This window comes from Oryctolagus cuniculus, chromosome 1 (genome assembly GCF_051225735.1).
Source record: "Oryctolagus cuniculus isolate XC-2025 breed Fujian yellow rabbit chromosome 1, ASM5122573v1, whole genome shotgun sequence".
Lineage (NCBI taxonomy): Eukaryota > Metazoa > Chordata > Mammalia > Lagomorpha > Leporidae > Oryctolagus > Oryctolagus cuniculus.
In genome coordinates this window covers 56,194,626-56,212,552 of record NC_142867.1, presented here as the reverse complement: position 1 = coordinate 56,212,552, position 17,927 = coordinate 56,194,626, and the positions used below count along the sequence as shown (strand labels likewise).

The 17,927-nt window shown below is 39.6% G+C and overlaps 1 protein-coding gene across 10 annotated transcripts in view; it reads right to left on the bottom strand.

The window, feature by feature from the left end:
- The window catches only part of SBF2 (SET binding factor 2), a 517,136-nt gene that overhangs the window by 203,735 nt on the left and 295,474 nt on the right, over positions 1–17,927 (bottom strand). For all 10 annotated transcript variants that reach the window (XR_016231409.1, XR_016231408.1, XM_089328918.1 and 7 more), the window contains 3 exons: positions 13,811–14,015; positions 11,035–11,144; positions 9,806–9,955 (listed from right to left, as the gene is read on the bottom strand). Coding sequence is in view for 8 of the 10 variants with exons in the window: in XM_089328918.1 (XP_089185044.1) it covers positions 9,806–9,955; positions 11,035–11,144; positions 13,811–14,015 (465 nt within the window). In the remaining 2 variants the exon portion in view is untranslated. The remainder of the gene's footprint in view (positions 1–9,805; positions 9,956–11,034; positions 11,145–13,810; positions 14,016–17,927) is intronic.

Below are 17,927 nucleotides of genomic sequence, written 5' to 3'. Positions count from 1 at the left end.
TATAGTTGGACTTTTTTTTTTAAGATTTATTTATTTATTTGAAAGTCAGAGTTACACAGAGAGAGAAGGAATTGCAGAGAGAGAGGGAGAGAGGGAGGGAGAAAAGGAAGGAAAGAGGGAGGGAGGGAGGGGTGTCTTCCATTGGCTGGTTCACTCCCCAATTCACTGTAACAGCCAGAGCTGTGCCAATCCAAAGTCAGGAGCCAGAATCTTCCTCCGGGTCTCCCATGTAGAGTGCAGGGCCCAAGGACTTAGGCCATTTTCTACTGCTTCCCCAGGCCATAGCAGAGAGCTGGATTGGAAGTGGAGCAGCCAGGACTTGATCCAGTGCCCATATGAGATGCAAGCACTGCAGGTGACAGCTTTACCCGCTATGCCACAGCGCCGACCCTGTAGTTGGACATTTTTTTTTTTTTTGGACAGGCAGAGTGGACAGTGAGAGAGAGAGACAGAGAGAAAAGTCTTCCTTAGCCGTTGGTTCACCCTCCAATGGCCGCCATGGCCAATGGGGTTGGCACTGTGGTGCAGTGGGTTACGTCCTGGCCTGAAGCACTGGCATCTCATATGGGCACTGGTTTGAGTCCCAGCTGCTCCACTTCCCATCCAGCTCTCTGCTATAGCCTGGGAAAGCAGTAGAAGATGGCCCAAGTCCTTGGCCTTTGCACCCACGTGGGAGACCCGGAAGAAGCTCCTGGCTCCCAGCTTCGGATCGGCATAGCTCTGGCCGTTAGTGGTGGCTGGGGATGGGGCAAAAAATGTTAAGAATTTTTTTTTTATTTGAAAGTCAGGGTTATAGAGAGAAAAGGAGACACAGGGAGACATAGAGATCATCCATCCGCTGGTTTACTACCCAAGTGGCCACAACACCTAGGCCTGAGCCAGGCCAAAGCCAGGAGCCAAGGAGATCCAGAGTGCTTTATGTTACCAACAATAAAGTGTGAGGGTTCCAGTTACTTCACAACTTTTCAATCATTTGGCACTGTCAGTCTTTTTACTGTTAGCTGTTTGGGTAGTTACATATTCTCATAGTTTTTTCCATTTGCATTTCTCTGATGATGAATGATACTGAGTACTTTTTCAAGTGCCTACATATCTTATTTTGTGAGGTACCTGCTCAAATAGTCTGTTTTTTTCTGACTTACTCATTTTTTATCGTTCCTTGGTTTAAGGTTTTCAATTTTTATTTATATAAAGGGAATAAATTTCATGTTTACAGTATTAAGAACATAATGATACTTCCCATGCTACTCTCCCTCCCTCCCCAACTACCTTCCCCGCTCCTTGTTCCTTTATTTTTCTTTTAATTCTTGCAATGACAAACTTTCAACTTACTTTATAATCACAAGCTTAACCCTCCACCAAATAAAGAATTCAATAAGTAGTAACTAGAAAAAAAATGCTATTCTTTAGGAGTGTAGACAACGGCTATTTAACAATAATCACATCTCAAAACGTCAATTTCACTCATATATATTACTTTTGTATATCAGTTAATATATATCAGGGAAAATATGATATTTGTCTTTTTGGGACTGGCTTATTTCACTAAGCATAATGATCTCTAATTGCATCCATTTTGTTCAAAAAGAATTTCTTTGTATAGCTAAGTAGTATTTCATGTATATACATACCATAATTTCATTACCCAATCATCAGCTGATGAACATCTGGGTTGCTTCCATATCTTAGCTATGTGAATTGAGCTGCTTTATAAACACAGGGGAACAGGTAACTCTGGTGTATGCTGATTTCATTTTCTTTGGGTTTTCTCAGTAGTAGGATGGTACATATCGAATAATTTACTGAGTATATGATATACTTTGAAACATGTATACATGTAGAATGGCTGAGTTAGTTAACATACGTATCACCCCATACACATATTTTGTGGAGAACACTATTTTTAAAAAATTGATTTCTTTGGGGCTGGCGTTGTGGCGCAGCGGGTTAACACTCTGGCCTGAAGCGCCAACATCCCAGGTTTGAGACCTGGCTGCTCCGCTTCCAATCCAGTTCTCTGCTACGGCCAGGGTAAAGCAGTAGCAGTAGAAGATGGCCAAAGTCCTTGGGCCCCTGCACCCACGTGGGAGACCTGAAAGAAGCTCCTGGCTCTTGGCTTTGGATTGGTGCAGCTCTGGCTGTTGCAGCCATTTGGGGAGTGAACCAGTGGATGGAAGACTTCTCTCTCTGAAGTTTCTTTGGCTTATTGGAAAATTCTTCACATAAACATGATGCCAGCTCTTTGCCAGATAAATATTTTAGAAATATTTTTTCCAGACTTTCCTGTTCATTTTCTTAATGATATATTTTGGTGATCAGAAGTTTATAACTGTGATGAGGTCTAATTATCATTTTTTCGTTATTGGTTTTTGTGACTTAAGTAACTGCTGCCTAGTCCCAAGTCAGAAAACTATTTCGTGTTTCCTCTAAAAGTTTTATGGTTTTACATTTTATGCTTATGTCTATGCTTTACCTCAAATTAATTCTTGTGTCAGAGGTCAACATTCAAATGGATATCTAGGTATTCCAGTATTATGTAGGAAAAATTTTTCCCTCCCAACTATGCTTGGGTGCCTTTGTCAAAAATGGCATAAATGGGGGTCCATTTCTGAGTGCGCTTTTCCACAGATCTACAGGTTCAAATCAATACCACACTGTCTCAGTTACTGTGGATAGTAAATCTTGAAATCAGCCAGCCTAAGTTCTCAATTTTCATTTTTTTAAAAGATTTATTTATTTGAAAGTCTGTTATAGAGAGAGACAGAGACAGAGACAGAGAGAGCTCGTCCACTTGCTGATTCACTTCCCATGTGGCGAACAGCCGAGGCTGGACTAGGGAAGGCTCCTGCAAGCCAGGAGCTCCATGCAGTTCTCCCATGTGGGTGGCAGAGATCCAAGCACTGGAGTCACTTTTTGCCACTTCCCCAGGCAATTAGCAGGGAGCTGGACTGGAATTGGAACAGCTGGAACAGAAAATGGCACCCATATGGATGCCAGTGTTGCAGGCAGTGGCTTCACCTACTATGCTACAAAGCTGGTCTCTAATTTCATTCTTTTTCAAGAGTGCATCCTAAGTTTTCTCTATGTCCATACAAATATTAGAATAAGGATGTGAATTTCTAGAAAACAGTCTGCTGCAATTTTGATTTGGATGACATTTAATTAAATTAATAAGAGATTTGACATTTTAAGAATATTGAATCTTCCATATCCTTTTGTTTTTGATTTTAATGATTCTATAATTTAAACTAACCTGGGCATGTTTGTTATTTATATATTTACTTTACTTACATTATTAAATATTCAAATTGGATTCATATATAATCTTTGGGGGTCTAAATCTGTTGTTTCAGAAGTACTAATAATGCTGGCTCATTTCCTTGATATTTTGTCAATTTAAAATTTTGAGTTTATGTTATACTGAATTTAATTTGTGGAAATCTTGGCTGCATATCAGGGGTGGGGAACATCCAGCCCATGGGCCACAGATCTCTGTGAAATCATTTGGTCTGGACCTGACAAGTTTAACAACAGATAGGACTCAAATTCAATAAATCCACAGCAGGCTAATTTTTAGGTTGATAATTATGTATGGCCTGCAAGTAATGCTATACATATACAAATGGCCCTTCGTAGAAAATAGGTTTCCCGACCTTGGTCACTGAGGTTGCATTATTCCAAAGAGGGCTTACAATCACTTTATTACTTTTTTTTAGATTTATTTATTTGTTTGAAAGGCAGATTTACGGGCCAGCGCTGCGGCTCACTATGCTAATCCTCCGCCTTGCGGCGCCGGCACACCGGGTTCTAGTCCCGGTCGGGGCGCCGGATTCTGTCCCGGTTGCCCCTCTTCCAGCCCAGCTCTCTGCTGTGGCCCGGGAGTGCAGAGGAGGATGGCCAAGTACTTGAGCCCTGCACCCCATGGGAGACCAGGAGAAGCATGTGACTCCTGGCTTTGGATCAGCGCGGTGCGCCGGCCGTAGCGCGCTGGCCGCGGCGGCCATTGGAGGGTGAACCAACGGCAAAAGGAAGACCTTTCTCTCTGTCTCTCTCTCTCACTATCCACTCTGCCTGTCAAAAAAAAAAAAAAAAAAAAGGCAGATTTACAAAGAGAGGGTGAGGAGGAGAGAGACAACAGCGAGAGAGACTGATCTTCCATCCACTGGTTGACTCCCCAAATGAAAACTATGGCCAGGCACGGGCCAGGCTGAAGCCAGAAGCCAGGGAGCAGGTAGTGGCTTAACCTGTGGGGCCACAATGCCAGTCCCTATAACTGCTTCTTTTAGAGGCAAAGATAGAGGGCATGCTACTGAACAGGGATTACTTTATTCTCTTTCCAGTGTTTAGCCTGAAAGAAAACTTCCAGGTTCAACTAGCTGGTCAGGCTGATAGAAGACAAGGCTTACTAATCACTCACAAATCTCAGTCTCGCAACTGCCAGTTGCTCAGGGCTTGGTTTCTCTATTTGTCTATTTCCTTTCATAAGGAGGGGCAAATTAGAGATTTCATTTTCTTGTTGGGAGAATAATGCATCAAAATCATGTTGTTTGTTTTCAATTTTCTAAAACCTATTTCTGTGTTAGTAAGAGGGCCCTTCATAGCATGAAGCTTATCGTGATACTGGAAACAGAGTGTTTCCCTGGATTTTCAAATAATAACTTACTATTAAAAGATCCTAGTTGAAAGCTTGACAGATTAAAAAGCTTTCTATGTCTGCTAAAATGGAGAGTTAAGACCATAGTATTTTTGGAGAGATTTTTAAAATAATCTGTTTCCAAAAATACTAAAATAAGATCAGTTCTTTGAAATGAGATGAGATTGAAGAACAATCTATAACTTCCATATGCCAGTGTTGTAAAAAAAAATTGTCTTGGCATTGAAAGAACCTGATTAACAAAATAGCCCTTTGGCAGTACTCATGTTCCATTTAATTTTCCCTTGAGAGGAGGAAAGAGTAACTTTGAGGTCACAAAAATCAAAAAATATTGAAGCTTTTGAATCACTACTTAAAAATTAGTTCATCTAGTTAATATTCTTTCTTAAAACACCAACACAGATGTTTGGCCTCTCTGCCTTGAAACTAAATGCTTTTGTAAAAAAAATGTTCAGAATGTCATCTTTAATCCCCATAAGTACATTGTTACAACAAGAATACAAATACTACCAAATCCCAAATTAGTAATAAAGAAGTAACTAAAAAAAAAAAAAAAGAGTATCACATTGTAAGCCAATTTATAACTGAGAAGGATTTCTCTACAAGGTTAAACAACAGGTACTCAAAGAACCACAGGATTCACTTTCTTGTGGGTACAGAATGCTGAAAGATAGCATATTTATTGTCTATCAATTAAGGAAAATTTGGAAGTAGCAAAAATATTCTTATCTTTTCTCCTCCAGAAACATCATTAATCAAAAGAAAAACGAGTATTTGCAGCCTAAGGGTTCCTGCTATTCTGTAATTGATCTAATTGTATGTGCTAAAATTTGGAGAAAGCCATAAAAATTCCTTAGATAATGATCAGCACAGAAAGCGCTAATGGAAAAAAGCTAAAAATATAGTTTTTGTTGTTTCTACACTATGAGGGAATCAGACACTCACCTAACTTAAGGACTTCTAGAGACCTTGATCTGTTACTTCTCCTTTATTCTCTATAATAACAGTAACAGAATAACAAAAAGATGTGACTTTTTAGGGCAAGTTTATTATATTTCATTTTTATTATGATGCTTAAAATTTCCATTGCACAAAAATGAGAATCCTTTCCTAAATTATAAAAGTAATAGATTTTATGTATTTTACCTAATTTAATTGTGTGTTTCAAGCAGAAGGATTTAAGTTGGAAGTTCAATCTTTTCTAAACACACCAGAGATAATCACTGTTAATGATATAGTGTAAATATCCTTCCCCTACAATGTACTTATGGGGATTATCTGTGTATCACATACACATAGATACACACATACATGTACTTTCAGATGAAATTGTAGCATAATATCTACTTTATTTATCTTCCTTTTTTGCTTATCGAGCAATGTGTAATGTAAGTTTTCTGTATCAATATACACCTGTGGTATTTAATAGCCGAATAATATTCTAAGGAAGAGCTGCACTAAAATTAATCACAATCATTTCCAGTCTTGTGAATAGACTTACACATCCTACAATGTGCTTTTTACATGTTCATATTTTTGATGCTAGACTGAATCAATGCGGCTATTAAGAATTTCTGGGAAAGAAATTCTTCAAAATTAACTTGAGAAGATGAATACACCCTGTTAAAAAAAATCTAAGAGCAGTACTGTAAGTCATAAAATAAGTGTAATTATAAAGTTATAAAGAATAATGACACAACAAATGCTATTATATGTAAACAGAATATTACCATTACCTTTAAAGATCCTCATAATCACTGTTATTCTTCTTTCAGAAGAAATTTTCTTAAATATTTTTTTTTAAAGATTTTATTTATTTGAGAGACAGAGTTACACACAGTGAGAGTAAGAGAAAGAAAGGTCTTCCATCTGTTGGTTCACTCCTCAGGTGGCCGTTATGGCTGGAGCTGCGCCAATTCGAAGCCAGAAGCCAGGTGCTTCTTTTCCCAATCTCCCACATGGGTGCAGGGGTCCAAGGGCTTGGGCCATTTTGTACTCCTCTCCCAGGCCACAACAGAGAGCTGGATTGGAAGAGGAGCTGCCAGGACTAGAACTGGCGCCCATATGGGATGCCAGCGCTGCAGAGGATTAACCTACTGTGCCACAGCACTGGACCCTTATTTCTTATTATCTTGATTTTTCTTAACACTTTTACTTTTAAGTTTGTATTGACTTTAAGTTTTACAAGTTTGTATCATTAAACTAAATATCCCTTAATAAAATACATTTTTGGATTTTATTTAAGTGGAACTATATCCTGTCACCTTTTTATTTTTGCAGAAGATGATCTTACCTAAGATTCATCCACATTGTTCCTCATAGGTTGAATTTATTCATTTTCTCTGCTAGATAAGATTCTATTGTAAGGATACAATGATTTATTTTCCCATCCTAACACAGGATAGCACATGAGTTGTTTCAAATTTTCTACTATTTTGGATAATGTGTCTCTGAACATTCTTGTACAAGTTTTTGGTGTAGGTTCGCAAGAGCTCCACTAGGAATAAAATCCTTGGGTCCTCAAATATGTTTAATGGCTGGCGCCGCGGCTCACTAGGCTAATCCTCCACCTGCAGCACTGGCACCCCAGGTCGGGGCGCCGGATTCTGTCCCGGTTGCTCCTCTTCCAGTCCAGTTCTCTGCTGTGGCCTGGGAGTGCAGTGGAGGACAGCCCAAGTCCTTGGGCCCTGCACCCCATGGGAGACCAGGAGAAGCACCTGGCTCCTGGCTTCGGATCAGCGCGATGTGCTGGCTGCAGCGCGCCGGCTATAGCAGCCATTGGGGGATGAACCAACGGCAAAAGGAAGACCTGTCTCTCTCTCTCTCTCACTGTCCACTCTGCCTGTCAAAAAATAAATAAATAAATATGTTTAATATGCAGTTTTATAAGGTAATAAATTATTTATTCTCATCTTATTAACTATATCTTACAATTTTAAAAGTGGTTGTCCTCTGGTGAATTCTGTTCACCAACAGAATTTACACGTCTCATTTATTTCCTAACTTTGCCAACAGTGGATATTATTATTATTTGTTAAAGATTTATTTATTTATTTATTTGAAAGAGTTACACAGAGAGAGGAGAGGCAGAGAAAGAGAGAGAGGGAGAGAGAGGTCTTCGATCCGCTGGTTCACTTCCTAATTGGCTGCAACGGCTGGAGCTGCACCAATCCTAAGGCAGGAGCCAGGAGCTTCCCCTGGGTCTCCCACGCGGGTGCAGGAGCCCAAGGACTTGGGCCATCTTCTACTGCTTTCCCAGACCATAGCAGAGAGCTGGATCGGAAGTGGAGCAGCCGGGACCTGAACTGGCACCCATATGGGATGCCGGCGCTTCTGGCCAGGGTGTTAACCTACTGAGGAAACAGTGCGGGCCCCCGTGGATATTATTTTAAATTCTGCCATTAGGGAGTGTAAAACACCACCACACTGTGATTTTAATTTGTATTTCTTTAATTATTGACATATGTCATCTTTTTTCATTCCTTTAGTAATCGGGTTCAGCTTTTATTTTGTTTATTTTTGAAGAATGTTTTTAAAAAAATTTGCCTATTTATTTGAAAGGCAGAGTTACAAAGAAAGAAAGACAGAGAGAGAGAGAGAGAGAGAGAAGAAAGAGAGAGAAAGAGAGAGAGAGAGAAAGATGATGATCTCTCTGCTGGTTTACTCCCAGACTGGTTGCAATGGCCAGGGTTGGGCCAGGTGGAAGCCAGAGTCAGGAACTTCACTCAGGTCTGCCACATGGTTGGCAGAGGTCCAAGCAATTAGGCCTTCTTCCACTGCCTTCTCAGAAACATTAGCAGGGAGTTGAATGAGAAACAGAACAGCCAGTACTCACACTGGCACCCATATGGGATACTTGTGTCACAGGCTTAACCTACTATGCCACAATACTGGCCACAGATCATCTTTTTTAGATGGTCTTTTTATACCCTTATCCAGGTAGGTTTTCCCCTCCTTTGAGATACTTAAACATTTTACCTATTTTAAATTAGATTGAGAGGTCAGTGTTGTGGTGTGGCAGGCTAAGCCGCCATCTGTGATGCTGGGATCCCACATCAGAGCAGCTGTTCATGTCAGGATGGCCCAAGTCCTTTGGCCCCAGACCCCTGCACCCATGTGGGAGACCTGGATGGAGTTCCAGCCTCCTGGCTTCAGCCTGGCCCAGCTGTGGCTGTGTGGCCATTTGGGGAGAGAATCACTGATGGAAGACGTCTCTCTCTCGCTCTCCGCCTCTGTCACTCTTTCAAATAAATAAAATAAATCTTTTAAAAAAATCAGGTTGGGTAAATGTTTGGCTCAGCATCTTAACTGGGGCACTCACATCCCATTATCATGGGTCCCTGGGTTTAAGTCTCATCTCCACTTCTAATCCACTTTCCTGCTAGTGCACGCCCTGAAGGCAGCAAGTGATTGCTTGTGAATTTGGGTTTCTGCCACAAGGTGGGAGACCTGGATTCTGTTCCAGGCTCCTGGCTTCAGTCTGGCCCAGGTCTGGCAGTTGTGGGCATGTGGGCACATAAGTTCATATGCATATTTTGATGTGCACTGGAAATATCTGTGTTTTACACAAAGTGCTTAGTAAAAACTGAATTAAAGAATTGATTTAGTATCTGGATTATCTACCATTCACTGCCTTTCACCTTGGTAGTATAATTGAAAGTTCAAGTAATATATAACCAAATGCTTTAAAGACAACTTTATTTTTCAAACAGCTGATTATAGAACTAGTAATTTAGTATTTTTAACAGAAATGAAGACCGAATAAAAACCAGAGTATTTATCTTGTGTTTCTGTGTGGGTGCAACTGTTGAAAGCTTTACTTAATATATGCTAAATTGATCTTCTGTATATAAAGACAACTGAAAATGAATCTTGATGTGAATGGAAGAGGAGAGGGAGCGGGGGGAGCCATTGTAATCCATAAGCTGTACTTTGGAAATTTATATTCATTAAATAAAAGTTAAAAAAACATAGTATTTATCTCAAGTAATGAATAATGTTTCTTTCAAAAAGGTTATACATATTGGCTTTTTATAGCTTTGGCAGGCTCAAGCATTTGATATATTGATTAATTACTAAATCTCCTGGAAAAAATAAAAAGTATTCTCAAGTAAGAGAAATAACCCCCCCAAAAAAAATCCTAAAAATTACCTGTAGAGTACAGTTCATCATCCTTATTATGTAGTCAAACTGTTGATGGTCTAATATTGCCCGGTTCTGTTGGACATGCAAACCCAGTTCATCAGTGAGACATTGTCTTGCTGCCTTTCCTTTAAGGGCTCTCAGAGCAGCAGGAAGGGTCTAAGGACAAGAGTGAGTGGTATAAATGATCACAAGGTTCCACAGGAAGAAAATTACATTCAGGCAACTGCACTGAAAATTCAAATACATCTTGTAAACCAGTTAACAAAAATATTGGTAGAATTAAACTGCTATGGGAGAAGTAACATAGGAACAAATAAGAAAGGAAAGAAAACAAGGGAGGAGAGCGTAATATTGTTACAAGAAATAGCATGTGAAGATGAAGAAAATATGGAAACTTAAAAAGGTCAAAACAGAGAGGTTTGGGACATGAGGTGTTAAGAGTAAACACTTTTGGCCGGTGCCTCAGCTCAATAGGCTAATCCTCTGCCTGTGGCGCCAGCACCCCGGGGTTCTAGTCCTTGTTCTGTCCTGGTTGCTCCTCTTCCAGTCCAGCTCTCTGCTGTGGCCTGGGAAGGTAGTGGAGGATGGCCCAAGTGCTTGGGCACTGCACCCGCATGGGAGACCAGGAGGAAGTACCTGGCTCCTGGCTTCGGATTGGCGCAGCGCGCTGGCCGTAGCAACCATTTGGGGTGTGAACCAACAGAAAGGAAGAACTTTGCCTCTGTCTCTCTCTCTCTCACTGTCTAACTCTGCCTGTCAAAAAAAAGAGTAAACACTTTTAACAGGCTTTATCAGTTCCTCATAACAGATATTTATAACTAGGACAATGAGTCATTAAGAAAAGTTTATGTTACATTGAAGAAGGCAAGAAAAGATGCTTCAAGAGAGACATTTAAAATCTATAATCTATTACATATTCTAGCTAGATTATTTGCAATGAGTAAACTATATTTAAAATGTTAAGTTTCTAAGTATATGCAAAATAAGGTTTAATGAACAATATATAAAAATTTGAGAGGAAAAGTTACTAATAAGATTTTGTTCAGAGTCATATAATTAGGCTTGGATTATAGCTTTACATTTTAGAAACTATTCATTTAAAATGAATGCAACAATGAAAGGACTCTTTATTAGGAAAGGCAAAGAATTAGAGGAGAGGACAGTTGGTAATCTCCACATGTACATACGAAATGAAAGTGATAAATGCTTACTTGGTAAAGATGTTATTTTATTACCTTTTCAGTCTCCAAAGTTTTATTTTCAAATATGAATGAGATGCAGTTTCTGACAACTTCCAGTCTCTGTGCACTGTTGAAAACTGTTGTCACCTTATCCATTATTGAAACTATTATAGAAATAAAGAAGTAACACAAGTAAATTGAGCTCTTTTGGCAATTACAAAAGCAAGAGGAGTATTACTTTAAGATTGCTTACACAACCGACATGTAGAGTTTATTTTTGTCCTTGTTACATTGTATTGCAAGTATTCCATTTCATTATTTTGATTATATTTTTAGGTTCCTTAAGTGTCAGGCTAGTCAACAGATAATTTCATAGGAACATTCTAATAATGTACTTAAATATTATGTAAATACTTCATATTTTAAAATTTTACTAAACAAAGATAAACATCTACATTAAAGTTTAATCTTAAACAAATTGATAAGAAATGTTTAGGGTATGTACAAGACCACAAAAAAAAATCACTAATGCTCATATGCAAAAGGATCAGTGACAGAAAAAGAAGCTGATATCCCTAATATATTACTAAAGAAAAACTATATATCTAAACAAAACAATCAGACACTATAAATTTGAGTACTGGAAACTTGGATGGAGGAAGCAGTATTAAAAAAAAGATCGTAGCCAATGAATTGCTATACCGGCTTAGGAAAGTCACTTTTCAGTCCTATGACATAACACATTTCACCTTTCATCATAGGGTAGTTAAATTCTAGACTACTACATAGCCTAAAGTTGCTTAAAAAGATTTAAGTTATTAAAAAATAGGACATAAATGAAAATGACTGTGTAAAAAGGTACACTTTCAAAAAGAACTCTATCATTTGTACAAATGAGGACATATCAGTTTTTATGCTTAAACCAAACTCAAAGATTACTTATATATATATATATATTTTTTTTTTTTTTTTGACAGGCAGAGTGGACAGTGAGAGAGAGACAGAGAGAAAGGTCTTCCTTTTCCGTTGATTCATCCCCCAATGGCCGCTGTGGCCAGCACACTGCGCTGATCCGAAGCCAGGAGCCAGGTGCTTCTCCTGGTCTCCCATGCGGGTGCAGGGTGCAAGCACTTGGGCTGTCTTCCACTACCTTCCCAGGCCACAGCAGAGCTGGACTGGAAGAGGGGCAACCGGGACAGAATCTGGCGCCCCGACCGGGACTAGAACCCGGGGTGCCGGTGCTGCAGGCGGAGGATTAGCCTAGTGAGCCGCGGCGCTGACCAAGACTACTTATATTTTATGACTTCTCTTTGGAATCTAAATGCACAATCCTTTCAACTTATCCTCTTACCACTAGTCTCCCTGTCATCTCATCAGTACAAAAACTTTTATTATTCCAATAATGTTTTAAACTTTTTCATCTCAAAATAATTGCAAAAATAGTACCCAGAGTATCCAGGTATTCAATCACTCAATCTTCCCCTATGTTGACATCTTACGTAACATAGTGCTTTATCAGAATAAGGAATTCAATAGCACAATACAGTAACTAGCCTACTGACCCTATTTGGATTTTATCAGTTTTTTCCAATAGTTTTTAATAATGTATCATCAATTTTCTGCATGACAATGATGGTTAAATTGATTATTTCATATGACTTTTCTGTCCAAAATGCTCTTCTTTAATTATGGACTCTGGTATGCCCTGCACATGTGGGTCAGTGCCACAGAATGAAACATACAAAGTCTATATTAGGGACAGAATTATGTCACAGTAGTTTAGGCTGCTGCTCTGCTCCCAATCCAATTCCCTGTTGGTTGATGTACCTGGGAAGGCAATGGCAGATAGCCTAAATGCTTGGGCTTCTGCCACCCATATGTGTGAGACATGGATGGGATGGAGTTTGTGGTTTCTGGCTTTAGCCTGGGTGTGGCAACCATCTGGGGAGTGACCTAGTGGACAGAAGATATGTCTCTCTGTTGCTCTGGCTTTCAAATATACAAATACATATATGCATTTCTAAAAAAAAATCTGTCTATACTAGATTAGAAAATTTTTTTACAATCTCCAAACAATATTATATACTTTACTGGGAGAGCAATATCTTGAAGTTATGTTTATAGACTTTTAATTCTATAGCTCTTCAAAAAATTTTAAAAGTATTTTAAATTTTTTTTAGGCTGAGCTATTAGAAAACAAATTTGCTGGGGCTCCACCTTGTGGCACCGGCACACCGGGTTCTAGTCCCGGTCGGGGCGCCAGATTCTGTCCCGGTTGCCCCTCTTCCAGGCCAGCTCTCTGCTGTGGCCAGGGAGTGCAGTGGAGGATGGCCCAAGTGCTTGGGCCCTGCACCCCATGGGAGACCAGGATAAGTACCTGGCTCCTGTCATCGGATCAGCACGGTGCGCCGGCCGTGGCGGCCATTGGAGGGTGAACCAACGGCAAAAGAAAGACCTTTCTCTCTGTCTCTCTCTCTCACTGTCCACTCTGCCTGTCAAAAAAAAAAAAAAAAAAAATGTTCTCAAACTAAATAACAATAAGGGTTGCATAACTCAGTGAGAATCACTGAACTGTATTCTCTAAATGGGAGAATTTATGGTATGTGAATTCTAACTAAGTAAAGCTCTTACAAAAAAAGAAGATTCTGTAGTGGTAACAGGTTAATAATTATCTCTGTGGGAGGTAGTGAATGCAACAGGGTTTCAGGTGTGATGGTGGTCTGATTTCAGTTACATGAGTATGTCCACTTTGTGTAAATTCACCAAATTGGATGCTTTTCTGTGTCCTACATATTGATAATAGGATTATTTTTAAAAGGCAAATACATACCAACAGGTGGACCTGCTGGCACAACGCATTTCTTTTCCACTCGTGTAGCTGGAGGAGCATTCTGGTTCTTAGCAAGATTTTCCTGTATTAACTCTTGAACTCGAGATTCATTAATCTTTGGAAAAGGGAGAATATGAACTCGCAAATGGGATCCTTCTGTTGGGCGTGGAACTTTCTGGAATGCCATATGAGGATTTGGATTCTCCTGCAATATCAAACACAGTAAAATTATTCAGAAGTTTAAATAACAATGGCAGATCATCAGGAAGGAGTAGGAGCATAGAGGGACACAACTGAAATCATACAGAAGAGTGTATAAACATTCACATATATACCATAAAATAGAGAGTTCTGGAATCTGACTTATGCTATCAGAAGCATCTGCAAGAGTTGGCCATGAGTCTTCATCTTCCATGCACACTTTCCTCTCTCAGTTTCTAAGTCTTCTTTTTCCATTTTTGTCTATTCCTCATTTCTCCAATCTAACTGTGTGAATACCTCAGGGGCTCAGTTCTTTGGACCTCTTCCTTGGTGAGCACTTCTAGTCTTCTGTTTTTAAACCATAAAAACACCAATGATTCACAGATTTTTACAAACGAATGTGCTTTCCCCTAAACTCCATTCCCATACATCTGTCCACACATAGATATTCTTACATTTAAAATAACATCAAAAACCATGTCTAAAACGAAGTTCTTAATTTTCATCCATTACTCTAAACACGCTTTCTTCAGTGTTCCTCCTTTGGTAAATGGCATATGTATTTTTTCTAGTTACTCAGGTGAAAAGCTTATAGTCATCTTTAGTGACTTTCTCTAACAAGCACTAATCTATTCCTCTATAAACTGAGTTTAGTTTAGTTTTTTTTTTTTTTGACAGGCAGAGTGGACAGTGAGAGAGAGAGATAAAGGTCTTCCTTTTGCCGTTGGTCACCCTCCAATGGCCGCCGCGGCCGGCACGCTGCAGCCGGCGCACCGCGCTGATCCCAAGGCAGGAGCCAGGTGCTTCTCCTGGTCTCCCTTGGGGTGCAGGGCCCAAGCACTTGGGCCATGAGTTTAGCATTTTGGTTCAAACCTCTCATTATAAAACGGTAGTCACCTAACTGCCTCCCCACTTCTTACTTGGTCCCCTCCCTCAGGACTACAGACTTATCTAGTTGAAAGGATGTCAAGTCATTACATAACTAATCTGTTCACTCAAATGACTCTTCATTTCAGACTGAAACTCAAAGTTCTACATATCTACAAGATATGGCCTCTTAACATGACTATGTCCTACCATACTACTGCTCTTTCATTCTTTCTGCTCTAGACACAGGTCTTCTTGTAACTGCCTCACAGTCACTGAACATACCTGTTCCTTCTGCCCAGAACGCCTGCACCCCTATGAATTTGTACAGTATGTGCCTTCCCTCCTTTCATTTGTTTGCTCAAATGTCATCTATTCTGGTCACTCAATCTAAAACCAGGCCTTCCTCCCCAACATACTCCCTATTTTCATTGAATTTTTATTCCCAAGTACTTACCACTTTCTTATGAACTATAAATTTAACTTATTGCCCATCCTTCTCTCACTAATAGCAGATGTTTTAGTCATTTAAAAAAAAATTTTTTTAATCCTCTGCTGTTTCCCTGTACATCTAGAAACTGCCTTAGCAGTTTAGCAGTGTTTAGCAGGCGCTTAAACCACTTCCTACTGCATCCTAGTGAGAGGGACACAATGTTGAACACAAATCAGGATTGTAATAACTGAATTAAATTTGTCAGCTAAGATTCTTATAGACCCTCAACGCTTGTGTGAACTTCTATCTAGCCTCTTGGTTAGGCAGGATTGTATTTAAAATACTGCAGCCATAGAATTCATCAAGTTCTTTGGGGAAGGTTGCTTTATAACCATTTTTAGATCAACTGTAGTGTTTATTGTCCTCCACAACCAGAAAATTCCTATTCCCACTAAACTTATGTTATTTATGTTGTAGATTAAAGTCAGTACCACACCAAACACCCTCCTGACAGTGAAAATTAACCAACTGTCAACAACTAATAGAGTTGCTCTCCACAATTCTATGTGAGTATGTGGCCCTAATCCAGATAAACAGATTGGGCTACAGCAGATGATATAGTTCACATATCTCAGCAGAATGGAAATACTCCTACTGTGTAAAAGTGTCTAGTTCTTGCTCTACACCTCACTATGTGATGCCAGATAGATAACTCTGCCTAAGGAATATACTCAGGCTTATCTTACAGGTTTCCTGAGAAGGTAAAATTACTTCTTGCCAAGCAGCTCTCACATAAGCCTTATATTTTTCCCCTACATCAGCAAAGACAGGGAAAAATTAATAAGTTTTAATGTAAAGTCTTAGTGACGTTTTCTAAACCACATGTCCTAAAATTCTGCCTTGTATTAACAACTCTATCCCTCGACCACTGGTCTGTAATGTCTGAAATTGCCCTTTTTAAAAAGTTGTAGGTTTGTTCTTTGTTCTTTAGACATCACGCCTGTCATTTCAAAAATTCTAAAACATATTGGGTAATTTTTTTTTCAGGTTGAGGAGGTAACTCACATGGATCTTGAGGTCTGAATCATTTTAAATATATTCTTCACTATTTCTATTTCCACATGTATTTATTTTATTTACATTAAAAAGTACGCAGAGAAAGAAAAATCTTGTCAATAATGGTTCTGGGAAAACTGGAGATACATATGCACAACAAAGAAACTAGACCCTTCTCACTCACCATATTAAAAAAATTAATTCAATATAGAAAGACTTAAATGTAAGACCTCAAATCATGAAACTACTAGAATAAAACAAGATAAATGCTTCAAGACATTGGTCTGGACAAAGGCTTTTTGGATGTGTCATCCAACTTCTGCATCAAAAGCAGAGGTTGATAAATGGAATTACATCAAATCAAAAAGCTTTGTGTCTCTTTGTACAGAGACAACCTACAGAGAGACAACCTACAGAATAAGACAACCAACAGAAGAGAGAATGGAGAGACAACCTACAGAATGAGAGAAAATATTTGTGAGCTATTAATCTGACAGAAGATTAATTTCCAGAATGTATAAGGAACTCAAATAACTCAACAGAAAGAAAGAAAAAAATCCTCTGGTTTTAAAATAGGTGAAAGATCTGAATAGAAGGCCGGCGCCGCGGCTCACTAGGCTAATCCTCCGCCTGTGGCGCCGGCACACTGGGTTCTAGTCCTGGTCGGGGCGCCGGATTCTGTCCCGGTTGCCCCTCTTCCAGGCCAGCTCTCTGCTATGGCCTGGGAGTGCAGTGCAGGATGGCCCAAGTGCTTGGGCCCTGCACCCGATGGGAGACCAGGAGAAGCAACTGGCTCCTGGCTTTGGATCAGCGCGGTGTGCTGGTTGCAGCGTGCCGGCCGCGGCAGCCATTGGAGGGTGAACCAACGGCAAAAAGGAAGACCTTTCTCTCTGTCTCTCTCACTGTCCACTCTGCCTGTCAAAAAAATTAAAAAAAAAAAAAAAGATCTCAATAGATATGTCTCAGATGAGGACAAATAGCTAGCCAGCATATTTTACTTCATTTTTTAAAACTTACCATCTTAGCCTTTTTTTTTTTTTTTTAAAGATTCATTTATGTATTTGAAAGGCAGAGTGACAGAGAGAGGACGAGACAGAGGAAGAAAGCTTCCATCTGCTGATTTCACTCCCAAAATGGCCTCAAAGCCAGGTCTGGGCTAGGTTAAAGCCAGGAGTCAGAAACTCCATCCTGGTCTCTCATATCAGTAGCAGGGGCCCAAGTACTTGGGCCATCATTGCCTGCCTTCTCAGGTACTTTATTAAGAAGGCAGATTGGAAGCAGAGTTGGTATTATAAGTGGTGGCTTAACTGTGCCACAAGGCCAGTCCCAACAAGCATACTTTAAAGAGTTTGATATTACTAATCATCAGGGAAATGCAAACCAAAACCACAATGAAATATTATCTTGCCAGCTAGAGAATGGTTACTACCAAAAAGACATAAATGCTTGTGAGGATGCAGAGAAAGGGGCAATTCTTAAGACACTCTTGGCAGGAATATAAATTAGTATAACAGTGTGGAAAACAGTATAGAGCTCCCTCAAAAGCTGGGATTGATCCCA